The sequence below is a fragment of the Cetorhinus maximus genome, chromosome 9 (genome assembly GCF_964194155.1).
Source record: "Cetorhinus maximus chromosome 9, sCetMax3.hap1.1, whole genome shotgun sequence".
NCBI lineage: Eukaryota > Metazoa > Chordata > Chondrichthyes > Lamniformes > Cetorhinidae > Cetorhinus > Cetorhinus maximus.
The window spans coordinates 11,064,507-11,092,334 of NC_135887.1; the positions used below are offsets into that span (position 1 = coordinate 11,064,507).

At 43.6% G+C, this 27,828-nt stretch overlaps 1 protein-coding gene across 1 annotated transcript in view; it reads left to right on the forward strand.

Moving 5' to 3' along the window:
• The window catches only part of LOC144684288 (nuclear pore membrane glycoprotein 210-like), a 165,074-nt gene that overhangs the window by 62,300 nt on the left and 74,946 nt on the right, over nt 1-27,828 (forward strand). The window contains exons 13-17 of the mRNA XM_078547916.1: nt 7,949-8,147; nt 18,850-18,878; nt 20,966-21,187; nt 25,687-25,860; nt 27,104-27,296. Coding sequence (XP_078404042.1) covers nt 7,949-8,147; nt 18,850-18,878; nt 20,966-21,187; nt 25,687-25,860; nt 27,104-27,296 — 817 coding nt within the window. The remainder of the gene's footprint in view (nt 1-7,948; nt 8,148-18,849; nt 18,879-20,965; nt 21,188-25,686; nt 25,861-27,103; nt 27,297-27,828) is intronic.

The following is a 27,828-nucleotide window of genomic DNA, read 5'->3' on the forward strand; positions in this document are numbered from 1 at the left end:
CTAGGCTTTTGTTCTCTGGCGTTCACACAAAATTTTCATTTTATTTTATTTTTTAAAGGGCTTTCAACAGGCAGCTAACATAACACAGCATTCACTCAAAGGTTTGTGCTTCATTTGAATTTGATGCAGGAGCTGTCAGCATGACTTATGCTGGTAATTGAACATCTTATGTAGAAGGGGGTAAGGGCAGGCACTTTGGAATGACTGGTATACATTTGGTTGACCTGCATCTCTCAAGTAAGAGGTGCAGTATTAATTGTGGGCATTAACTGAAGGCTGTTTGTGTAATAGAAAACATAAAATAATAACTGAGCACTAAGATCCTATAGTAATGTCCTGGAGGTTTTAGTGAAGGAAGTAAGGAGATCGAAGAGTACCCCATTTACATCAGATGGGAGAAAAGCATCCCAAAAGAGAAAACGGTGGTAATTTCCAGAACTTTAGCTCATCAGACCTGGAAGCAGAACAGGAAGAGTTCAGTGACCTAACCTAGGCTGCTAAGGTAAGACTCCTAATCACAGTTTTGCTACCATTGTCAGCACAGCCTTCATCACAACAGCATTGAACCCCGCCCCACCCCACTTCATATTCTTCTCACCCGGTCATTGCAACACCCTTCAATGGGCCTCCTCCAGGTCGCACTTCCAAATGCTGCCAGTGCTTTCACAATTGATGTCCTTTCTTGTACACACTTAATGCTTCATACATCAGACAAACTATTCTAGCCCCACATGCAGATGTTCAGAACCATTCTGCACTGAATAACACAGTCCCTTTCCTCTTGAAGGACAAGCTGGTGCATAATATCAGAGAGAGAACCTGAACAGGAGGAGGGACTAATTTATTTCACATGCTTTCATCTGCTGAAGAGATTGCTTTGGAGACCCAGCAGGACGGAGACCCAGAACGAGTCCAGCTGCAACAATTTTCTTTCTTCACTCTTTCCCATACCAGATGATGCCCTAAATTCATTTGCAATAGAAGAGAAGGATGAAACTGCAACTAAAGATGCCCTGTCACTGTCACTCACTCTTAAACTTGTCAGCAGGAGTCAGAAATTGATACCCCCGACCTTTAGATAGTGACTTGGAGGAGTCAGTACTGACTCATACACCACCCACATAGACAAGAGGAGAGGACACAGCTTACCAGCTTTGCCAGAGGTAAAGGACAAAGGGTGTAATCATCCCAGATTTCCACCAAGTGAGGTGGTGGGTGGAAAAAAGGACATTTTACCCGCTGGCTGCAATGGCAGCTTTTCACTGTATCGTCCCAATCCCACCTCATTAATCATGCATTCCCAGGAAACACGCCAGGTCCTCTCATTCACCCATCCAGCCGCCACCTCTGGCCTTTAGGAATCAGGTGCCATATTTAATGGCTGCCCCTGCAAAGAGCTAGCTCTCTTCAAGGAATAAGAAGCCGCTGCCAAAAGGAGCAAACATGTGCCCTCAGATTTAGCAACACCTCCCTTGAGTGTCTACTGGACGCAGTGGAGACCCACTACGATGTCCTCTACCCTCGCTCTGGTCGAAGGCCAGCAAGCAAGGTCACCAATCCTGCATAGGACGTGGTGGCAGCGGTGGTCAGAACCAATGACTTGGAAAAGACGACATCCACCCAGTGCCAAAAGAGGATGAATGGTCTCATCTGTTCCACCAGGGTAAGTCATTCTTCTCATCACTCTCAACTCACAGACTCACAAACCCATCACATATCCACAGGGATCTCACACTTCAAGGGACGACACCACTAACTCTCACACACACCCTCTTATCTCCAGCAGGCTCATATCCTCTGGAGCTCATATCCTCATTCTATCCATGGCTCTGCTCACCACACAAACATTCCATGCAGCGCCATGTGTCCTTCTTGCACTGTCTCCATCTGTTTTCATGCTAGAGAAGCTGGTTCACAGCAGCAGGGAGAGGTCCCAGACCAGGGGGGTGGACTGGCCGTCATAAGGCCCCTCATTCACTTTGAGGAGCATGCCATCGCGCTGACTGGTGAGGACATGGATCATGCCTGCAGCAATGGTGAGGTTGGCGGCAAACACCCACGTGAGGATCTTGCACCACATCACCCCTCTCTCATTGCAACTGTGAGTGCTCTCCTGCTTTTGACTCTGCTGCCATGCACTAATCATGCTGACCTTGGTTCACTGGGAGCTCTGCCACCGACCGACACCTCAGCCAGCTAGTCCCTCAGCTCCAAACAGGTCCTCGCCTCCAGCCAAGCGGACATCTCCTTTGAAGAGCTTGGAAGACCTATCACAATGCTTATCCACACCTTCCACCAGCGCAGAGACACACACCTCAGTGGGACCTAGGATTAGAGCTGGCTTGGTTCGCAATCTGGTGGTAATGTGTCCGGAGCAAGAGGAGGCAGGTTCAGCCTAGCTCCCTGGCATTCGGAGGACTGCTAGGGAAGACGCATCTGTGAGGTCCGAGTCAGATGACAAGCCTCTGGATTCGTCCTTCCAAATCATCGTGGAGAGTCAGCAGAAGGAGGGAGAATATCACACAGAGCTGTTGGAAGCCCTCAACAGAGTGGCACGCGAGTCAGAGAAGTGCATCCGCCTGCTGTCTGATGAAGTAGTGCCCACATGTGCCCTCAAGGCCTTGGCCCTCCAGAGGAATAATGCCAAAGTCATCAGAGGCAACAGGGCCAACCATTGCACAAACTGTCTCCACCCTTGCTGCAGATGTCTGGGCAGCACCTAGAAGTGGTAGGCCGAGAAAAGTTAAGAATTTCCGATCACAAGTGGTTGCACGGGTGAACACATTTTGTCGCTTTATAATCTGAAAATATATTCACTTTCACTGAATAATGTGTATGGTGTTTTTCAGCTTCATTTACAGGCTTAGTGAGTCCTCCTGCTGCATTCCCCGTCCCCCAGCCCCCAATAGCCATTCAGCTGCACGCAGCTGGCCTACGAGCGATTCTGGAGGGAGAAGTGTGTGTGGCAGGGCCTTTCAGAGCCTCATGCAAACATTCTCCCACACACACGAATCCTTTCTCCATCACATTCATCTCAATGTCCTGAGCATTTTCAATGCTGCCTGCTGGGGTTCTCTTTCTGTAGTTCATCTGAGCTGACCTGCATCTCTGCCCACGTATTCCCATGCAGCACTTGTTCCAACCCAACACAAGGCTCCTTTCACTTTTGAATTTAGAAGCATGGTACTGATGAAGTTATGTTTTCAGCTCCCCCGTCCTTTTCCCTCCCCCAGCCACCCATGTCCTTTCCCCCATCACTCTTTACCCACTGGCTTCACCTTCCACCACCCCACCGTCACCTACCAGCCAGAATCCTTTTCTCTCCAGGATGTCCAGGTGAATATGCATGTTCCTTATCTTGCAAAGAAGCCCACCCCGATCCACACTTACCTCCCTGACCTCCTCCTTCCCACCCTCAGGGTCTGTGTCTGCATCCAAGTCCTTGCCAACCACCCTCGCAATCCCTTCTACTGAAGTCCTTCCTCCATGCCAAGTCCTTCCCACCTATGAACTTACCCCCTTACACCTACTTCCCCGGTTGCCGCATTCTCCTCCATGACACCCTCCTCTCCCATATTCCGTCCACCCCCCCATGCCCCCGACACCATCATTCCCCCCTCCTGCCCAACCTCACCCCACCTGGTACACCTTCCTCTCCCAGTCATACCTAAACCTTCCTGTCCCACCACCCCAGGTACACCTTCCTCTCCCACTCACAGCTAGACCTTCCGCCCCACTCCTTTAACAATCATCTGTAGCAGACAATGGCCAAGACACTGATGTCCTGAAGCAGACCCTCAGCGGTGACCTTCCACCATCCATGAGCTATTTCACGGAGGAGCCATGTCCATCAGAATCCACCCAGTATGCGATGCACATTCCTCCAGGGTTTGGTTGCTGTCAGGCTCCAGCATCTTCTGCTGCTCGGATGACCATGATGTGAGCAAGGCCCTGACGGTAAGTCCTGACTTCTGCACATCACAGTTGTCAAGACGTGTTCTGCACTGGCGTGTTTTCCTACTGGTGTACATGGTAAGTTTGACATGGTGGGATGATTCTGCCAAGCAGGGCTTATAGTGACATGTAGATGTATGAAAATAAAGTTCCTGACGTGCGGCGGCAGGAAACGCGGCCAACCATTGAGGGGCGGAGCAGACAATTGCAAATCGGTTTCACAACAGTGTGAAACTGATTTTTGGCCTTACCGCCATGTTGTCCACTCATGATGCCCGAAGCCAATGCGCATGGAAAATTCCACCCAAAGTTGATAACATCCAGGACACTGCTTTCAAAAGCAGTAGCTGTGTACCAGAAATTGTTTAGTGGATTGCTTATCATGGTCAAGGTGGATGTGCCCATACAGTATTACAGAAAGTAACTTGAGCATGACATTCATGCATAGCGTTAGGTCACTTCAGTCTTCTAAAGAGCATATGGTGATCACTATTCAGACTTCATTTGAGCCCCTCTTCAGGAGTGCCTGGCACCAGTGGTAGCATCTCTCAGGGCTTCACTTACTAAGGTCATGAAGGCTATGAGCTCCACCAATTCCTACAACTTATTAAGTTTGAAGAACAGTATTGATAAGGCTTTCAAGATGTCAAAGCACTCCAATGTCTGCTGTCGCACAAATCAGTGGGATTGCTAAGGTGCTGCCAAGTACAAATAGTATTGGCTCCATAGGAGAGGTGCATGATGCTTCTCAGGATGTCAGCGAGCTTACTGTCCTGCCACTCCTTCATCCAGCGAACCCAAACATAAGAATAGGGCTCTCAGATCAACACAAAGGGTGGGATTTTTGCTGAGTTGTAAAAACTTGGCAAAGCTTTAAAAATGGCAGCCAGGACCTAGATTCGGAAGTCCTGCCACCATTTCCAACAGATTCAATTTTGCCAGCAGGGTAAGGGAGCGGAGTTCAAATAGACCCGATTTTGGCTGTTGCAGGAGCTTTAATCCACAGTGTTTGAGTCATGAGTTGATGGAATAGAAGAGTCAATAAGGTCTGTTCAACTGTTATGACCTCTTGACCTGAAGTTTTTTTAAATGCCCAGCCCTTTAAAAATAGAAAAAAACAAGCAACAGGTGTGAGAGGAAAAATAACTGTTTAATCAGTTTTAATAACTATTTGTTGACATTTCCCTAAGGGCTCTTTATTAATGCTTGGCTGATTTCCAAAAGCTACAATTATCTCTGGGGTCAGGGGGCCTAAGTTCACAGTTTGATTGAAAGCTCACAGAGGTTATTAAAGAATTAGGGGTATAAATAGAGTTGTTTTTATAAGAGATTAACCATTTGAAATTTAAAGGGTTTGAATGGGAGGTTTTTTTAATATAGTGAAGGCTGTATTAGATATTTAGAACTTTATCTAACTTCATCTCAACCTGGCTTCTGAGGTCTGCCCCGGTGGATACTTGCTGAGTTGGCATGGAGGACATAAGGACTTGGTGGGGGGGCAGCTGTGGTCATTGAGGTGTTGGCATAAAGGGGCCAAGGGGTTGGTGGGCGAGTGGACATGGAGGGTACAAGGGGCTCTCTGTAAAATGTTGTCCCATAATCTCACTTGCAATTAGAGAAATAAGATATAAGGAGAAATTGTGTTGGACTGGTGCTGATGGTGGCCAATTATTCAAAATAATAATTATATTAATTTTTTAAAAGATATTTTCTTAACACACTAATGCTTTTTGTACCTTTTGGTGAGGGGTAGAGGGCCTAAAATGTTACAATGCAACTAGAGAACCAAGGCAGGTCATCTAACCAGCCCACCTTGGAACTCAGCCATTCCCATGGCCACCTATGCTCCACTTCCAGGGCCAGCGGGCCCAACTCCATTATGCACCCGCCTCAACCCCACCCCCTTGACCGGAGCACAAATCATGACGTTTGGGGCACTTTAAACAAAGTCAGGTCTGCCGAGTCTGGAAATTTCTTGACTCGAGCTACCAGCCACTGCAGCGAAAATCCAGCCCATAATGCGGTCATCAGTTACTCACTAAATAAATTCTGTACAACAAATGTTTTTAAAAAAAGATCATCTTTATAATGTCATTAACTACACTTCACCCTGGTGCAAACTCCTACTGTTACCTTGGGGAGAATTTTCTCCTTGTCGGGTAGGCAGTTCGGGAGCGGGCGCATAGCCGATTGCTGCCCACGATCGGCTGCACGTCGCCATTTTGTGTGGGCAGGCCTTAATTGGCGTGACGCGCACCCGGAAGCGCTTAGCACTCCCTGTGCAGGCAGGGGGAGGAGGGAGAGTCAGGACTGCACGCGCGCGCGAAAGAGTGCAGAAATCTCCTTGAGGCAGCTCCGTGCCTCAGGGAGATTAGTTCAACAATAAAACATCGCTAAAAATAAAATAAAAAATTACTCAGACATATCCCCTCATGTGACATTGTCACATGAGCTGGGACATGTTTATGAATATTCAGAATGCACTTTATTTAATTAATAAACACTTCATGAAACCTCATCCCGCCCATGGATGAGGTTTCATAATAAATGCGAAGGCCGCCTGGGCTCTTCGCCTGCCCGCCAACCTTAAGGTTGAGCGCGCAGCCATGAGAATCCGTTTAATCAGTTAATTAATAGCCTTAATGGGTCTTTGACAGTTCGGCACAAACGCAGCCAACTCTGTTGCACGCCCGCCGAACTGAGGATCAGAATGACGTGCGGTAACATCAGAACGCACGCCCAATGTCACTGCGCGTCGTTTTACGCATCGGTGAGCAGGGCCCAACCCCACCAGAAGATTCAGGCCTTTCAATACTCTACTGCCTATTCTGATGCTCCTATGAGTTGCACTCCCTCTTCCCCATTGCCCACAGTTGTGATATGGAAGACTGCAGGGCTTCCAATGAGGGAACGTAATACAGCTATGGCTAGTGACTGCAGTCATAAGGATGTTGGAAGGACTGGACTGATGTTGGGAGGGACATCTGGTGCAGGGAATAATATCCTTAAAACCAAAGTGCTTCTCCTAATGGGCTGCTGTAAGAATAAGAAGGCTTTGCTCTTCCTCATGATTGTGAGTTTCTTTCTGCCGCCCATGCAGTTCTCTGCCACATCTTCCTCTGCAGCTGGCTGAATAGCTTGGCTTTTCTAAGCAGCAAAGTTGTGTAGCAAAGAGCAGACATTGATGATTCTAAAGACTCTTTGGGGGGCTATGCTACAGGACATCTATCTCACCCATCTCGACAGCAGAAGCATTGCTTCAGGGTGCTTGTAGTCTGTTCCATCGTGGCTCAAGTGGAGGCATGGCACTGACTGTACCACAATGCTGCATCTGTGCTTTGGTTCCTGAGAGATACCATTAGCCAGGTCTGAAGAGAATAACCATTGTCCCCAAGCAGCTATCCTCAAACCGGATAGTCAGAGTGAAAGAAAGGAGGGATTAAGAACTGAATGAAGGCATCCTGGCAGTTGGCAGGAAACATGGCATAAACCTGCACAATGCATTATATGTTATCACACACTAATTGGGCATTCAGTAAGTGAAATCCTTTCCAATTTGTGTGCACTCCAGCCGGTCATTTTAAAGGTTGACGTATTATTAATCAATTGAATAAAACTGGCGTTCAGTTTGCTACAGGAATTAGAGAATTGTGAAGAATTTTCCTAATGTTTAGTCTTGAAATTAAAAATACAGATGTTTAGATAAGGAGTGAAACGATAGTGCACCACTATTCTGTTATCCAAAGTAACTTGAAGAGATTTTCCTGGGTTTGTAAATCGTTGCACTAGATTGTCTGGGCACAACAGGTTTTGGAATATTTGACATGTGCCTGTAAAATAACCCACCTAATTTCCCTTCTAGTTAAATTAATAGTTGCCTGAGCTCAGACGGAGGAATGCATCCCCATATGGGATGTATAAATGAGTTAACCTGAAGTTATATGTACTCTAGTTTATGTTATAGATTTAAATCAGTGTTTTGGCTGATCCTTAGGTCAACGTTCTGAGGCCAGTCAGTATAGAGTTTGTCCAATCCCGAGTAGAAATAGAGGTTGGTCAGACCCTTGACCTACCTATCATGGTTTATGGACTCTTGGATACAGATGCCATGGAAACAGTTCCAGTGAATGACTGCACATTAATGAACTTGGCAGTGGAGATGGACAAGCAAGGGGTATTCGAAGTCATTCAAGGTACAATAGAAAAGCATTGCTTTATTTGATCTTTAGTAATTGTAATCTGGATAATTTGTATTTATTAATATTATTTAAACAGTTAGACATTAAAACAATTATCCAAGGCGCTACTAATTGCATGGAGCCTCATCATTGGCAGGCTCAGATTGAAAACCCTGGCCTTTTGCCATGTATGATTTGAGAATAATACTTAGCTACAATCTGGTGTGAGTCTTACTAGCATGGGATATTTAGTTACATTTAGTCCCACACTGAATTTCAGTGTGTCGTCAGGTAAGGTTCTGCCTGGAATACCTATTTTTTCACAATAAATGGGCAAGTCAGAAAATCTGAACCAGCCTGAGTAAAGCAGACTGCTTAAAGGCAGACTGGTTCTTGAACTCATGTTAAAATTGCTTATTTTGTTCCAAAACACATTTGGCTGCATGCATTTGGTTTTTATGGATAGTTTGCCATGTTTGCACTTTCTGCATCTTCTTTTTCCTGCACTTTGCTTTATTATTCCTTGCTGTTGTTGCTGTTTAAATACAGTAAATGTTTCTCGTTGCAGTTTGGATGATTAAGGCAAATTCTTGAAGGAGCAGTAAATATGAATATATGAATTAGGAACAGTAGTAGGCCATTCGGTCCCTTGAGAATACGCTGCCATTCAATAAGATCATGGCTGATTTAATTGTGGCCTCAACTCCACCTTCCTTCCTATTTCCTTTCCCCTTTGATTCCCTTGTCAGTCAAGAATCCATTTAAATCAGCCTTAAAAATGTTCAGTGATCCTACCTCCACTGCTCTCTGGGGAAGAGAGTTCCACAGACTCAAGACTCTCTGAGAGAAACAATTTCTCCTCATCTCCATCTTAAATAGGAGACCCCTTATTTTTAAATTGTGTCCTCTAGCTCCAGTCTCTTCCCACAAGGTGGAAGAAACATCCTTTCAGTATCCAACCTGTCAAGTCCCCTCAGGATCTTAAACGTTTCAATAAGATCGCCTCTCATTCTTCTAATCTCCAATGGATATAGGCCCAACCTTTCCTCATAAGATGATGCTCTCATCTCAGAAATCAGTCGAATGAAATTTCTTCTAATGCAGTTAAGTCCTTTCTTAAATAAGGAGACCAAAACTGTACACAATACTCTAGACATGGTCTCACCAATACTCTATACAACTGTAGCAAAACATGCCCAGTTTTATATTCTATTCCCCTTGCAATAAACGACAACATTCCATTTGCCTTCCTAATCTCTTGCTGTACCTGCATACTAACTTTTCCTGATCCCTCTACCAGGACATCCAGATCCCTCTGTACCTTGGAGTTCTGCAATCTCTCCCCATTTAAATAATATGCTGCTCTTCTATTCTTCCTGCCAATGTGGACAAGTTCACATTTTCCTACATTATACTCCATTTGCCAAATTTTTGCCCACTCACTTAACCTATCAATATACCTTTGCAGACTCCATATGTCCTCTTCACAAATTGCTTTACTACTATCTTTATGTAATCAGCAAATTTAGCAACCATACATTTGTTCTTGTCATCATAGCTATTAATATAGATTGTAAATAGTTGATGACCCAGCACTGATCCCTGTGGCACTCCACTCATTACATCTTGCCAACACAAAAATGACCCATTTACCACTACTCTGTTTCCTGTTAGCTAACCAATCCATGCTAATATGTTACCCGATACACTATCAGCTCTTATTTTGTGTACTAACCTTTGATGTGGCACCTTGTCAAATGTCTTCTGGAAATCGAAGTACACCACACCCACAGGTTCTCCTTTATCTACGTTGCTTGTTACTTCCTCAAAGAACTCTAATAAATTGGTCAAACACTACTTCCCTTTCACAAAAACATGTTGACTCTGCCTGATTGCATTGAGATTTTCTAATTGCCCTGCGATAACCCCCTTAATAATAGGTTCCAGCATTTTTGCATGACATGTTAAGCTTTCTGTCTCCCACCTAGTTTGAATAGAGGAGTTACATTCACTATTTTCCAATTTGATGGGACCTTTGTAGAATCTAAGGAATTTTGTAAAATTAAAACCAATGCATCTGCTATGTCGGCAGCTACTTCTTATAAGACCCTAGGATGAAGTCCATCAAGACCAGGCGAATTGTCAGGTTTTAGTTCTAATAATCTTATCAGTACTCTTTCCCTGGTGATTGTAATTGTTTCAAGTTCCTCCCTCTCTTTTACCTCTCCAGCTGAACTGACACATGAATCTCTATGCTTGCACCCATCACAATACTGGCACTTCTGTTTGTCGATCTCTCTGCCTATGCCAGAACATATAAAATAGAAGCTTCCGTCCCATTTTCTGCTTCATGATGTAAGGTGGCAGAGTTGTACATCAATTTCACAGTGACCTCCAGGCAACATCTATTCAAGGCGAATGACAATTAGTGTAGAACTGAACGCTACCACAGCATTATGGCTTTGTTGCGCTTGATCCTTCTAAACTATCGTAGGGGACACCTGCCAAAACAGATGGTGTGCAGTGCACACATGTATTAATCAAATACTATATGCATAAGGGATAACATTGTTATCGCTTTCCCTGTGGATCAGTTGGATAGAGTGCAGTCCTTTCACCTGGTGGGTTATTTCCCCGAATACAAGATGGTGAAAGTGGTACCTATGTAAATGTATGGGCACTAAGCAGGAACACAGGGTTAGGGCTAGGTTATTTAACCCCTCGAGCCTGTTCCATCATTCATTTAAATTATGGCTGATCTGAATCCATTTACTTTCCTTGGTTCCATTTTCCTTAATATCCTTACTTAACAAAAATCTATCAATTTCAGTTTTGAATCATTAATTGACCTAACCTCAACAGTTTTTTTTGAGGCGAGACACCCAGATTTCTTCTACCCTTTGTGTGAAGAAGTACTTCCTGATATACCCTGAAAGACTTAGCTCTAATTTCAAGATTATGTACGCCCTTTGTTCTGCACTTTCCCACCAAAGCAAGTAGCTTTTCTCTATGTACTCTATTAAATCCTTTAATCATCTTAAACACCTGTTGTATCACACCCCAATCTTCTATACTCAAGGAAATACAAATCTATGTCATCTGTCCTCAGAATTGAATTATTTTACCCCCGGTTTCATTCTGATGAATTTGCACAGCAGCTTTCAAGGCCCGTATACCATTCCTAAGATGCAATACCCAGAGCTGAATGCAATACTGCAGATGCAATCTAACCAGAGCTTTACAACTGTAGCTTAACTTCCACCCTTTGAATTCCAGTCCCCTTGAGATGAAGGCTCACATTCCATTCTCTTTTTAATTATTTTGTTACATCTGCCCATTAGTTTTTAATTTCTGTACATGGACCACCTTAAACATTCACCACCGTCGCATAGTGGTGGCACTGTGTATCATCTGCAAAATGCATTGCAGCAACTCACCAAGCCTCTTCGACAGCACCTTCCAAACCCACGATTTCTACCGCCTAGAAGGATAAGAGCAGCAGGTGCATGGGAACACCACGACCTGCATGTTGCCCTCTGTGCCACACACCTGACTTGGAACTATATCGCTGTTCGTTCACTATGGCTGGATCAAAAACCTAAAACTCCCTTCCTAACAGCACTGTTAGTGTACCTACACCACATGAACTACAGCAGTTCAGGCAGGCAGCTCACCATCACTTTCTCAAGGGCAGTTAGGGATGGGCAATATATGCTGACCTCCCTCACAATGAATAAAGAAAAATCTCTCTACTCCGCCATGGTTCCCAGCTTCTTACCATTTAGAAAATACCTTGCTCCGAAGAAGGTCAAGCTCTGAAGAAGGGTCATACGGACTCGAAACGTCAACTCTCTTTCTCTCTCCACTGATACTGTCAGACCTGCTGAGTTTTTTCAGCATTTTCTGTTTTTGTTTCAGATTTCCAGCATCTGCAGTTTTTGCCTTTACCTTGATCTATGTTGGGCCCAAAGTCAATGACTGCCCATTTCCTCATGTTGAACTACATCTCCCACAGTTTTGCCCACTCAGTTAGCCTAGTAGTATATCTTTCTGCTCTCATCTACACTACTCATTGTGCCACCTAACGTGATATTGTCAATAAACATGGATACATACCTGTCTATTTCTAAGACATTCATAAACCTAGTGAGAAGCTGAGGTCCCAGTACATTGGGATGAGCCATGAATCATATCCTGCCATTTGGATTACACGCCCATTAAGCCTACTCCACATCTCAACCAATTCCCAAGCCATGTGAAATAGTTGCCTCCAATTTCAAACACTTCCATTTATCCCGACAGAGTACATATAAATAAATCCATTGACATGCCATTATCTACCATAGTGAGCACCTCAAAAAGTTCTTCTAGACATGACTTAGCCATTACAAATCAATGCTGGCTCATTTTTTAAAAAAGGGCGCACGCTTTACTAAGTAAAGCCTGTTGTAACATTGGCATTTTTTAACAATAGATTAATTATGGGCTTGCTCAGTATCTCTGCTGTTGTTTATCACCTGGGTAACCTTGAAGGATCTGCTAATAATTTTTATGGTGTTTATTCTGAGTGTGCTGTGAGGAGCTTACACAAGTGGGTTAATGCATCTTTACAATAACCAAATATTAGGTCAACTATAAAGAATATTAAAACCAAAAAAAAACTAAAGGCACTTTGTTTTTGTGGCATACTGAGTAGACATTGATACCAAAATAGTTTCATGTTGTTATGTTTAAAGCAGCATTTTACTGCATAATGTTTAATATGAAAAGCATTTCAAATTAATTAATATTGCACAATATTCTTAATTCTACTCTTGTTTGGTCATATCTTTACTCAATCAAAGTCTTATCACTAATTGTCAACAATTTTCTCCCAGGGAGATTGGAGCCAGATGTTACACACTGTACTGGGATATTCATTCAAGCAGAGACACCAGGCCATACGGTACTAACAGCTAGTGCTGGATTTCTGGAGGTCCATTTTAGCAGCAGTATCACAATTGCTTCTTACCATCGGCTTAGAGTAAGCATCTATGACACAATCCTAGCCAAGATAGAATTTGCCCCCACACCGTAATATTGCAGTCAACATAGATATGCTTATACCAAACCAAAGTTTAATTGAGTATACTGGTTACATATGATTGTCTTTTAAGATGGAAATAACTAGCTGGTGATAGTGCATGTTTTCTTTTGTCATTCTCAATGTACTTGGAAAGATTGCCAATCCAACCAGAAATAGTCCTTTGTCATCAAGAATCTTACAGAACCACATAATCTTTCCTTTTTTGTATTATGCAAAAATGTTTGATTTAAATAGCTTTTCTCCTGTTGCCACTTACCGATCATACGTGCTGTAAGAAAATATGGTACTTTTATTTTGCTTCTTAGACTTAAATTTCTGATTTTTCCTCAGCATTTCACCAATTCCTATAAGTTATATAGTCTGTTAGATGCACGGCAACAAAGCTTGTCCACCATCTACAAGGCACAAGTGTGATGGAATACTTTCCACGTGCCCGGATGAGTGCAGCTCCAACAACACTCATGCAGCTTGACACCATCCAGGACAAAGCAGCCTGCTTGATTGGCACCCGTCCCAGCAACATTCACTCCCTCCACCACTGACAAACAGTGGCAGCAGAGTGTACATTTGCATGACGCACTGCAGAAACTCACCAAGGCTCCTTAGGCAGCATCTTCCAAACCCACAGCCGCTACCATCTAGAAGGGCAAGGGCAGCAGATACATGGGAACACCACCATGGAAGTTCCCCTCCAAGCCACTCACCATCCTGACTTGGAAACGTATTGTCGTTCCTTCGCTGCCGCTGGGTCAAAATCCTGCAATCCCCTCCCTAACAGCACTGTGGGTGTACCTACACCTCATGGACTGCAGCGGTTCAAGAATACAGCTCACCAGCACCTGCTCAAGGGCAATTGGGGATGGGCAATAAACACTGGCCTAGCCAGCAATACCTGCATCCCGTAAAATGAATTTTTTAAAAAAAGATTTTAAATTCTGCATTTAATGCTGAAGATTATTCTCCATTTCACTGATTTTCTCTTTGAACATAGCTGCTTCTTTTGAGTCATCTTGATACACTGAGAAAAAATATTTAGTTAAATTCGAGGGCCAGAAATTCCTTAGTTAAACATAATGACCCACAAACGTAGTCTGGCTTCTGAGTGCACAGTTTTACTCCTGGCACATTGTTAATTACAATAAAAAAGGCATTCTCCAGTTTATAGCTCAAGAACAATTCTTGTCAGATTTACTTAATTAAGAGCACTCACATTGAGATCCCGTCTTTAAGTTATGCATTTTTTTGACGAGCTGTCATAAGCTGAGGAAAGCATAGCTAGGCAAGGTTTGTGCTCAGCTTTGAAATCCACAGGGTTTTTGCACTGCTTAGCACAGAGTTACAAGGATAAAAGCTTCTAGAGCTTTAATAGAGTATGGCATTCTGGCCCTTTCTGAATTATCTGCTGTGCTGGATCCTCAGCTTGCTCCAAGAACACACGAACATATTGGATCTGTGATAAATGGTCATTTGTCTTGCCACATTCTCAGACAAGGGTTCATTGGGAAAATATTCTTGGCTGCACTGTTTCTTCTCCTTTGCAACTTGATAGACGTCATCAAAAGTAACGTTATTTTGCTGGCGACACCAATCTTTACAGAGTGGTTATCTCCCCCATCTGAAGGACACATTGTAACCGTATTCCTGGATGTAGATATAAACAGAATGGACAGGGAGTGGAAAAAATATGTTTTTTTCCAAAATCATTGCAAAGGTTGAGATAGCTTGCATGCAACAGGCATAAAACACAAAATCATGGGCCCGCTGTCTACAATTTCTGTTTGTTGACATCTCATGCACTACAAAGTGTAAGGACTCTGTAAAATTATCCTAATATGTTATCCTTTGGCCTAAGAAAACAAATCAATAATTTTGACTGGAAGACTGAAGTCCAATTCTTATAAGCAACATGGTTATAGGTAGAAAGTTCCAAACCATGAAAAACTCTGTAAAATTCTACCATTCTTTAAATCTATCACTTAACATAGTCTCAGGTCAGGTATTTTTGTTATCGCTATAGCAGATCTTAAGAACTAACTTGGGAGATAGTGGTACTCTTAGCTCTTCCAAATCAGTGATTCATATTGGTTGAGACAAGAAATAATGCTGAAATACAGTTCAAGACACCAAAAAACTAATGATAGATTCAAATATGCACTTTAGTGACCAGGACATGGGAATAACACAAGTGTATATAATTACCATCTTAAAAGCGCACTCCCCATTCAGTATTTCCTGTTCTGTTCCTTTGAAGATCAATTTGTAGAGTATTTGGCTGTGTATTTACTTTTTTTTTTAACCTGTTCAAATTCATATTCACAAGTCTTGTGGAATATTAATTAGGGTAATCATTGTCATTAGTGTCATATGGTCTGAATGGATAATTTTTTTTCAGTTTATATATAAACCAATTATGTTTTATACATAATTTTATAACACATTCTTAGGTGTTTTAAAACCTAATATTGGTACAGATTCTTAAAAGTAAAAGTGTTTTTAAGTAAATTTGTTTATTATTAATATCCATACTAAAAGTTCCATTATTGTGCAAGAGGAAGGCTTATTTATTATCCTCCCACCTACAACAAGGGTAAGGGGCTGTATTAGTCTTACCATTAAATGCTGCGCCAAAATATCTCTACATTACTTAACCTAGCCATGAAAAAAGTGACATATAGCTCCCCAGCTGTTCACTTAAATGGCAATGATTATTGAATGGTACAGACCAGGAGGATCCCAGACTGTGCTGTTAATTGTTCTCAACCAAGAGGCACTACAGTTAGGGAAATCATCCAGGGCTTCCACTCACAGTGTCCCCTTTGGTCCAAATGCTTGCAATGCTAAAGTGGGTTATAAAGAATAGCCACATGGGCAAGGTGCTAAAGGGCGACTGATGCATATGAAACTGTATCCAGCAAGGAATTAGTGGCTTCAGTGGAGGATGAAGAGGTTGGGAGTTGGAGAATTGGGAAAATTATAACAATGGCTGAAATTGTCCCAGATTTGCACTAAGTGCGGTACTGGGTGTGAAAAACGATGTTTTACCCGCCGGCTGCAATGGTGGATTTTTACACTGTATTGTCCCCTTCCTGACGCATCCTGTTTCGTTAATAATGCATTCATGGGAAACACTGGATCGTTGGCGGGTGGGCTCAGATTTGCCCGTCACGCCATGACCTCAGTGCTTCCTCGTTCCAGGCGCCATATTTAAAGCACACCAGAGTGCAGCCTACTTTGTGTCTACACACCAGGACTGCTCCAGGCGACAAACAGCCAGAAAGCAAAGGCGATGGCAGCCCTCAAACTTAGTGATGCCTCTTGGGGTACCTGCTGGACGCAGTGGAAGGCTGCTGTGAACCCCCTCTACCCCTGCTCCGGCTGCAGGAAGTCCATCCCAGTCACCAATCCGGCCTGGGAGGCACTGGCAGTCAGCACCACCGGAGAACAGAGGATTTCAGCCATCCGGTGCAGGAAGAGGATGAATATAAATTCATTCCGCCAGGGTAATTCAACCACCTCATCACTGATGATTAGCTTCTGGATTTGGCCTACCAACTCATCGTGGAGAGTCAGCAGAAGGAGGGGGAGCTTTACGCAGAGCTATTGGAAGCCCTCAACAGATGGCACATGAGTCGGCGGAGTGCATCTGCCTGCTCTCTGATGAAGTGGTGCCCATGTGCTCACATGGAGGTCTCCATTGAAAGGATGGCAGTTGCCATGGAGATCCTGATCCAGCAGAGCAAGGAGATGCGCGCAGACCTGCACGTCATTGTGGTCGCCATAGGCGCATTCCTGCAGTGACAACGCGAGAGGGAAACGGGGTACCTCGACATCCCTCCAAGGATGTCAGGTTGGGCGCTCAGGGCACCCCAAGACAAGAGAGGAGGAGCAGCAGCTGGACACCCCTTGACCATCCACTTAAGAATTTCAGAGGCTGTTCGTTCCCTCCAAATCCCCTTTGCCTGTGATTCACCCCCACCCCATAACCTCGTTCTCTGTCAGTGCAGAGGGAGCAATTGGCCCACAGGAGGACAGCTAAAGCAAGCTGGGGCCCTCAAGGCCTCTGGTCTCCAGAGGAATAACGCCAAACTCATCAGTGGCAACAGGGTCAGCCATTGCACATGCTATCCACCCCTGCTGCGAATGTCGGGGGAGCACTTAAAAGTAGTGGTAGACCTAGAAAACTTAAGAAATTCTGATCACAAGTGATTGTACGGGTGAACACATTTTGTCACTTTACAATCTGAAAATAAATTCACTTTCACTGAATAAGTGCAATGTTGTCTTTCAGCTTCATTTACAGGCTTTGTGAGTCCTCCCTCTGCATCACCCCCACTAGCAGCAGTTCAGCTGCATGCTTTCGGACCGTGAGTGATTCTGGAGGGAGAAGTGTGTGTATGTGGCAGGGCCTTTTGGGGCCTGATGCAAACACTTTCCCACGCATGCGGAGCCTTCATCCCTCACACTAATCTCACTGTCCCGTGCATTTTCGGTGCTGCCTACTGGGGTTCTCTTTCAGTTGTCCATCTGAGCGGACCTGCATCTTCGCCCACCCACTGATTGCACTCCCATGCAGCACCCCTGCCCATCCAACATGAAGCTCCGCTCACTTTCGATTTGCACAGCAAGGTAGTTAAGTTTTTGATTAGCTCCCCCATCCTTTCCCCTCCCCCAGTCACACATGTTCTTTCCCCCTTCACAGTCTACACCTCCCCCAGCATCACCTTCCACCTCCCCACCGTTACCCTACAGCCCGAACCCTTGTCATTCCAGGATGTGCAGGTGAACATGAACATTCCCTACCTTCCTGAAAATCACACCCACATCCACATTAACCTCCCGGACCTCGTCCTTCCGACCTCTAGGGTCCGTGTTTGCCTTCATGTCCCCAGCAACCACCCTCACCGTCCCTTCTACTGGTACCAACGTAATCTCACTCTCCCATCCAGCAACTCCCTCTGCCCCCTCTTACATTCACCATTCCAACCTACCAGGCCCACCCTGAGTTCACTCCCCAGGAGGTAGTCATTGACTCCACGTCCCACAGGCATTCCACCCTGCTCCCTTACTCCTTCCTCCCCCCTTACTCCCTCCTCTCCCCATACACCTACCCCCCTCCAAACCCTCCCTTAAACCTCCCCCCCGTTACACTTACCTCCCTACTTGCACCATTCTCCCAGTTACACCCTCCTCCCCTATACTCCCTCCTTACTCTCCCAACCTCATCCCCCCCCCACCACCCAACACCTTCACTCCCTCCTAACCTCATCTCCCACGACACCTTTGTGCGCGCCCCCACTTCCAACCTCAACCCCGCACTCCCCCCACCCCCACGTACACCTTCCTCTCCCACTCACACCTAGGCCTTCCTCTCTCCCCACCAATCCCTTCCTTAGTTGATATCCGTACCAGCCCATGGCGAAGTTCCAAAAGCAGGTCAAAACCATCAACGGAGACCCTGGAAGATGGTGAAGTCCTGAAGCCTCGGCGAAGTCAAAACTGATGAGTGGAGACCTCTCACCTCCTGAGAACTGCTTTGTGGCAGAGCCATGTGCATGAGGATCCATCCCAGCATGTGATGCACGTGTTCCTCCAGGGTCCAGTAGCTGTAGCTCTCCAGCATCATCTCCCCAGCTCGCCACGATCTGAGCAAGGCCCTCAAGGTAAGTCCTGATTTGTGCGTGTCATGCTTTTCCAGACATGTTCTGGGATGGTGTGTTTTCCTGCCAGTGTAACGGTAAATTGCGCATGGGGGGGACAATTCCGATCAGGCCTTATTTTGCATCCCTTTAGCAAGATGCAAAATGAGTTCACGCCAGCCTCCAGTGGGATTCGCAATCCACCATGGGCAGACACCATCGAATAATCCCGCAATGATTTCATGCTGGCGTGAAACCAATTTCTGCCCCTCCCGCCGAATTCTCCCCCCACCCACCATGACACCTGCTGTCAATGGGAGTAGAAAATTCCAGCCAATGGGCGGCATCATGTATGCTCAGCGGCGTGAGCAGACAAATGGCGAGAAGGCCAGTAATCGGTTTCACAACGTCGTGAAATCAGTTTGCGATCATCCGATCAGCCCGTTGATGGTGGGCCATGCTCCCCACCATTGGCCATCGGGAACCTCGTTGTAATACATCTATGTATCATTATAAGTCAAGCCCGCCGGAATCTGGGAAGTCCTTGCTGCCGCCTGCTGTGGATCAGAAAGTACGATGTGCTCACCAGATTATGATCCCGAGGCTACTATAAAGCTATGTCCCACCAAGGTGTGTATTTCTGCACTGGTGTAGGGTGTGGGTGAGCGCTGTGATGGGTCTTCAGGGAGGGTTTCAACGGATTCCTCTTCTGAGCTTCCTTCGGGGCTTGATTGGAGGCCCTGGGTTGTGGACTGTCTTGGCTGTTTCCTAGATGTGCCTGTGAAAGCAAGGAGAGATAATTAGTGCATGGCAAAGGCCTGTGAAACAGGACACATCACTCAAAGCATGGTTGTCTGACAGATGTTGCACTGCTGGATCCTCACTTGGTAGAGCGCCACCGACGGTCCAGATCCTCACCGGCCAGCTGGATGGCTCTGTTTTCAAAGTCCGTGAGGACGTTGATTTTAGGCATTCCTCCACCAATAGGTGACCTCTCCCGCTTGTGCGCCAGCTTGTCCTGCATAAGTAGAGATGGGGGAGTGTAAGCAGGATGCCTGCCAGGCCAGATGATAAGTATGCCTGGCATGTGTGGGTGGTGAGTGGGCCCATGGATGACTTGAGGACAATGAAGGTGTGTGTGAGAGAGTGAATGGTGATGTCCCTTGAAGTGGCAGTGAGTGAGATCCCTGTGGTTGTGTGATGGGTTTGTGAGTGTGAGAGTTGAGAGTGATGAGAAGAGTGACTTACCCTGGCTGAACAGAGATCATTCATCCTCTTGAGGCACTGGGTGGCTTTCCTCTTTTGCAGGGCACTGGTGCTGAACACCCGCTGCCACTGCCTCCCAAGCTGGATTAGTGAGGTCGCTGCCCATCCTGTAGCCAGAGCTGGGGTAGAGGACATCACGGCAAGCCTCCATTGCGCCAAAAAGGCACTCGAGGGATGTGTCATTGAACATGGGGACTGCAGTCTTTTTGCCTTTCAGAGCCATGTCTTCTTTACAGCAGTCGTGGGCTGGAAGCACTGAGAGGTGTGTGCACGGCTGCACTTGAAATATGGCGCCCGGCATAATGAAGAGGTGAGAAGATGGCATGGTAAGCGAATGAGAAATGCCATGGAAACGGCATGTTTCCCGGGAATGCATAATTAATGCGTCAGGTTTGGGATGGTATGACGTGAGAAGCCGCCATTGCAGCCGACGGGTAAAACATCATCTTACCAGCCTTCTAGAGCCTTAGTGCAAATCTGGGACGATTCCGACCAATGTCTTTCTATAAAATGTTTTAGTACATCTCAACCTGCTGTTCGTTGCAACAGAGGTTAACACTTGGTTAACCAAACTGTTTTCTATCATCCAGCATATTAGCTCTCCATTGTTGATCCCCCGCCAATGATGCTGCTTATTTTTGTTGCAGTCGACCAATATAGTTTTCAAAGTTTATTTCTACAATGTGTGACAAGTGCCACTTCGTGCAAATTATAATGCTACGATTTCACAAATTATTTTCATGATATAAAGATTCTACTAACAAGAATGAGTCTATTTTTGTTAATGATTTAAATTTCATCCAAAGAGAGTAGCTCAGTGGTGTTTACTATTCTCTTAATGTCAGGCTATTGATCCAGTTGCCGTTGCTATAGTGACACTGACTTCTTCAAAAGAAATGCTGTTCGAAGGGGGTCCTAGACCTTGGGTATTGGAGCCATCAGGATTCTTTGCTGATTTGAATGGTGAAAAGGGGGAAACAATAATCATCAAACAGCAGCGAGCTCCATTGGTGAAAAAGAAAAATCACCACGGGTTTAGAGTAATTTGTATAACCGTGGGAGAACAGGTAAGAGCTATTTTGCAAGAATGGTGTAAAATTCAGTTTTCTGGTGTTATTAAATGAATCACAATGTTACAAGTATCTGATTTATGATTCACATGGTTTAGGAATGTAACTTTAAGTTTGGAAATTGTAATTTTTAAATATAGGATAAATGAAAGAACATCTGGTTTGAGATGCTAACAGACAAACCTAGGGTCATTACAAATTAAAGGGTAGCCCCATGTTTATTTATTAAGGCCGTAATGGAATTGTTGGAAGCTAAACAGTAGACAACCTCTGAGCTTTTTGATGAATGTGGGATGTCTACAGCTCTCGATAAAGGATTTAAATTATTCATATGATTTCCCAGGATAAAGGGGAGATTTGGGAAATGAAAATAATTAGTTTAACTTTCTGTCTAGAAAATCCCAGGTGTGCCACGTTGCTATGGAAATAGGCTATGCAGGGAAGTACCTTTTTGTTTTGGGTTTATCTTCGTGATTTCTCACAGAAAGAGTCAGTTGGTGCTTAGAAGCCACTGGGGTCAGATGCTAGAAGCCTGCCAGCAAGGGGGTGAGGGTTTAAAGTAAGTGTAACCAGTAGCAGAGGGTTATCAGAACCCAAGAGTGCTTTCTGCTTTGAAGTCACCACACAGGAGTTGTCATTGGGGCCCATGCTTGAGCTGGGGAGTCCATAATCGTGAGGGGGGGCGCTTAGCCGAATGTTAGTGGAATGTCAAGAAATCTTGGAGTGTAGCTGAAACACTAAAGAGAATCAAAGTGAATTTCTGAGAGCTATGGAGTATCTTGGTTTGGTCCCAGAGATGAGAATGAACCTTCAAGATCCTGGAAATTATAGGAGAACTGTTGTGTTGAAGTAAAAATAGAACAAGGTTTAAAATATAATTGTTTACTTTCTGTTGAGATTTTCCAGTTTAAAGTATACATCTTTACAAAATGTAGTGTTAACTTAGTAATGCTTGCTTTGTTTAATTCTTATACAGTAAAGGTTTTTGTTTAAAATGTAAAATTTTGTAGTGTTGTTCTTTAGTTAATAACTAAGAGCTCAAATTTCTTTTCAAAAGTCATTGGTCTCTACCGAGATTGTAATAGTAGCAACACAAGAACTTGGATTGTCAAATAAAAATTAAACCATATAATTTTACAAACAAAGCTGGTGATTACACTATTTTATAAATTTGACTTACAAATAAACATTCTATTGATCACATGGTGCTTGTAAGTGAATAGTTGTGAATTATGTTTGTTTCCATAGTGTGCATGCTATGTTTGTTTCCATAGTGTGCTGAGGACCATGTACATTTATGGTTCATGGGAATTTAATTGTTCATAGACTATGGGGTACATTTGGGGATCTTGATGAGTTGAGGTTGTTAGGTTGAATCTTCCCCGGCTTCTGGAAGAATTTTTATCCTTTGTTTGTATGTTTAAAGGTGGTATGACGCTGTTTAGCACTGGCTTCCATGAAGAGGTTCCAGATTGACTGTCATTCCCCAATCCTAAACATAACGGGTTAATTTAGTGCTGTTCACATAAAAGAACACGAATGTTTAGAAAGGTGATGATGTAGAAATCAAGTAGAAGAAATTTAATGGGGAGACATAGAGTTGAGGAAAATTTTGAGTTTTTCTGCATTTAGTGTTACAAGCAGTCAGAAAGTGTAACAGCCCTGAAGTCAGTGGGCATGGCAGAGTTAAATTGAATGTCATCAGCATCCATTTGGATGGTGATCTGGTCCTGTGCTTACAGAGAATGTTGCTGAGCAGTAGCATGTAAGCGTTGAATAGGATGGAACAAAATGTGGAGACCTAGGACAGTGTAGAAGACATGAAGATAGAAACCTTTTGATGATGTTTAGTAGCTTTGTTGGGACAAATTGGACTATGAAAATGAAGTTGGACCGTGGTAAATAATCAGTGGATGAGAACAGAATGATCAGTGGGGTCAAAGGCAATAAATAAAATCATGGAGAGGGCAATCAACTCTGAATCACAGCCAAGGTTGCACAGGATGTTGGGGGTGACCTTGACTTGTCACCTTACAATACTGTACTGCCAATGGTATTGAAGTGAATCAAACAGCTAATGATGAAAGAGGTGAACATGTTATTGCTACCCAACTGCATGTTTAAGGATTGCAGGAAGCAAAAGAAAGCTGTAGATGAATTGTGTAATTAGAGAAATTAGATTGGCTAAGGGTGGACTTTATAGGAAGGAAGTTATGGAGTGGTCTGAAATGAGTGACGGTAATGGCATAGGTTAAGAATAAAATGACAAAATCACCAAGCTTGGGGCATAGAAGTGCAAGTTGGGTAATCAAGAGTTGAGAGGGGGTGAGGTTGAGGGAGTAGATGGTGGCCTTCATGGAAAAGGCTGACATTTTGGTTTGCGACACTTATCGGAGTTCGTTCTTGTTCTGTCTCAGTCCAAAATGTGAATCTGCCTTTTGCCTTTCAGATGCTGTCAGACTTTCAGTATATTTCCAGCATTCTATTTATTGTGAAACTAGTTATGATCCTTACATCTTCCTGGTCCACTGATCAGAATGGTTGATGCAGAGGCATAATCAGCATGTATACAGAAGCGTGTCTAGCTATATTTCCTCTGGCTGTTATCTGGCAGGGAAGAGTGGCATTTTTTTTAGTTTACGTGGAGTGCAATATATTCTTTTCTTTGATCTTGTATCAGCCCTTGTTCATTTTGCTGAATGCAAAACTTGAGATTTCTGTTTCCTATTCCTTCACATTGTGCTGGGGCTCTTGCCCAAGCCCCCATGACAAAGGTGGTGGCATGCCTGCCCCTCTCCAGGATGTTGCCCCTTAGCCATTTGACGCTTGGAGGGGCATTCGTTGGCTCAGGCGAGACTTTCACCCCTATCTGGGGAGAAAGTCCCATCTCCTGAGTTGCCAGCCAATCAAATAGCTGACAGATTTCTTGTCCCTGCAGTGCCATCAAAAGCAGTGGTGTCATGAAGCTATTAATGTATATAATATTTTGGAAAATATTTTTCATTTAAAATAGAGGTTTAGTCTGTGGGCCTGTCTTAATTGGATTAAAGCCAGCTAGTCTGGGTGCTTTGATATGTACTAGTTTTGATTTGTAAGGGAGATAGTGTGCATTTGCATTTTTTGAATAGAGCATTCAAGAAGTGGGGTGAAAACTTGACGCCTTTCTACCAGATACCAAGCCATATGTTTATATTACTAATAAAATTGGTTCTATGACAGGGGTTTCATTGTTAAAAGGTGGAGTTCAAAGAGGCTGGTGAGACAATGAGAATTTGAATTCAATCAGTGGCGGTAGGATATAACTTCAGTAGTTTTCAGGTGTGCAGAGCAAAGGCAGTGTAAGATCAAAAGGCAGCTGCAAGCCTTCAACTGACTCCAGTGAAAAGAACCTCATTTTGAATTCGCACGGTGAAAATGCTTTGCCTGGTGTTTGGTTAAGTCTATGGATTGCTGTTGCTTTCAAGGAGATTAGTTTGGGAATTTGTTGAAAGTTACGACAGTAGTAATTTGTAGCCATGTGTAACTTAATAAAATGTTTCATTTAGTTTAATGTAAAACCTCGAGAACTAGTGGTCCGATTCCTGAGTTTAGAGTCGCATCTCAAACATAACACTTAAAATTATTGGTTATGACAGTTGTTTAAAGTTTCCCCCTGGGATTTTTTAAAATAACTCCACTTTACAAACTGCATCGGTCATAACAGTGGCCACTACTGGGACATCATCCACAGGAGCCAGATGGAGAGGTATATTGTCGGGGGGAGGGGGGGTATTTTGGCAGGGCTAGACTAGGAGCCGGGTGAAGCGGGTGGTGACCGGGTTGCACTGGCCAGGGTGGAGGGGAAACCCGAGGTGTGGGGGGAGAGTGGTGGAACACTCTGATGGGCCCGGGGGGGTTGTAAACGAGGAACGAACCTCCAGTCCTGCCAATAGCCGAAGGATTGAGACCAGGCAGACTTCAAACTTGGCTCTGGCCTCTGCTGTCATGGGAAATCTTGCACCGGGGCACAAAGAGGCCCTTAAGTAGCCCTGAATTGACCACTTAAAAGCCTCAGTTGGTCCAAGGGCTGGTGGGCTGCCAAACATCTCCCCTACTCTCACAAAATTGCAGTGGGATCAGGAATGAGCAGGTAGGCATTGGGAACTGTGCCCATAGCATTTCACCTAATTTTACACCTGTCTGCCAACCCACCTTCGGGAGAATGTAAAATTCTGCCCCATATGTTTCATCGTTCATCCTTACAGCTTGTGAAAGCAGTAGTTCAAAGTTTTGTTTTAATGATAGAACTGGAGTTGGACTTAAGTTTTTCAATTTTGAGGTTTTTAGACTGTAGAATTGGGGCAATAAAACAAATGAAGCTAATGTCTTTATTTCCTTGGTCATTTTTGCCAGATAAAGTGAATAGATTTAGAGTGTAAACTATTTTTCCTAAATTAAAAATAAATCTCAAGCATAATTGGTTTCTGAATATTGTCATTTCAATTTTTCCTCCTTAGTTTTTGACATTTAAAGTTGGTAATCATCCAAGTTTAATGAACCCTTACCCAGCCGTTGAGCCTGTTAAAGTGAAGTTTGTTTGCGCTGTGCCTACCAGTGTCACTTTGGCTCCTGTTTACAAGTCACGTGAACTCGGTCTTCCATGCCCTCTGTTGCAACACAACAAACAGCTGGTAAGGTTCAACAGAATTTTGTTTGTAAAGCTTAAGTTGCGAGGTATAATTCAAATACATTTGGTGATGAAAAACAGTAATCTAAAATAAAACAGAATGCAAGATTATATAACCAGCGCAATTGAAACGTTCCAAGCAACGAATATAAATGTAAAGCTATAATTGTATTGCATAGAATTTGCAGCACAAAAGCAGTCTGGCCTAACTGGTCTATATATCAAGGATATATAAAGTAAATATAGTAAATAGTATTCTGTCCAAAATTTTGCTTAAAGGTTTTCAATTTTCCTCCCATAAATTTAAGCCATAAACGATCAAAACCCACTAAATCTAACTTTCCTGAAATCAGTTTATACAATAATTCAATATATAAAGTAAATATAAGGGTATGTATCACCTGTCACCTTTTCACCTGTCCAATATTTTAGTTTTATAATTTCTGATAATTGTAAGAAGTGTATTTTTCTAACTCTTATAGAAATTCTAGATAAGCAACTTGTTACTGTTCATTTCAAAAATTTATTAAAGGACTATAGGTCTTTGTTTCTTAGGTGATACATACATACCTTTATATTTACTTTATGTATTGAATTATTGTATAAACTGATTTCAGGAAAGTTAGGTTTAGTGGTTTTTGATTGTTTATGGCCTAAATTTATGCGAGGAAAATTGGAAACCTTTAAGCAAAATTTTGGACAGAATACTATTTACTATTTAACTTAAATTATAAAAATTTTGTTTCAATGTTCTTACTTTCATGCCAACGGCACTTCCTTTAATCTCCATTCATTGTAGTAGGAAATCGAAGAGATTGAAGCATCACTATTCACAATTGTTACTATGTTACACACCAGAATTCTGGTAGCTTTAATTTAGCAGCCAAATGTTTTTTATTTAACAACATGCAATGTTCCCACAACATTTACGTACAATGACATTTAAATATTGTACATTTATTGGTAAAATTAAGCAAGTACCTAATATGATTCAGTTAAAAAGCTATCCAAGTAGATTCACGTAAAACAAGAATTGTTGATTATATGAGTGTCAAGAAGTTTTCACCTGTCCAATATTTTAGTTTTATAATTTCTAATAAAGAAGTGTATTTTTCTAACTCTTATAGAAATTCTAGATAAGCAACTTGTTATTGTGCATTTCAAAAATTTCTTAAAGAACTACAAGTCTTTGTTTCTTAGGTGATACATACCTTTATATTTACTTTTGGTTTTTTTTGTTTGAATAGGTACCAGTTTCTTTCTGCAGGAACACCATTTTGGAGCTGACAGCATTTGATCATTATGGTCGGAAATTTGATAACTTTACCTCACTGCAAATTAACTGGAAATCATCCAACTTTTCTCTGGGCAGTTTTCATCCAGCGATACAAATGGAAATGTTCTTAAGAGATGACGGGAGCGGACAGAAGAGGCTACATGGTGATGTATACTGAGTACAACCACTTTAAAATATAAAGATATTGGCCTGGAACTTCTGAGCTCCAGGAGTGTCGTAACTGGGGGGTACCCCAAAGATGCGCTGGGGAGACCCTCCAGGAAGTCCCCAGGTAAGGATTGCACAGCAATTGCCTGGGAAGTTCAAACTTCTGTTGGGCAATCACCCTGGAATTGGAACCATCCGAAAGTACATAATTCGCAAACTTTGGATGGTTCCAACTGTCTTACCAGAATAATGACCCAGGAAAAGTTAGAAGAATTAAAACCACTTCTAACTCCTGGGTAACTCTTGTACTGCACCCCCATCCCCTTACCACCCGACTCCCCTCCCCCCGCTCACCACCCGACAACGCCCCCCACCGCCCCCACTCCCCCAACTGACCAACCGAACCTACCCTCCAATCCCGTAGCTTCTCCCTGGTTTCTGAAAGTGGCTGGACCTTTAAACTTATTTGCTTTACGGCAGCTAGCCATAAAAAAGGGGGTGTGGCTTCCTTACCTCCAACTCTCCAGC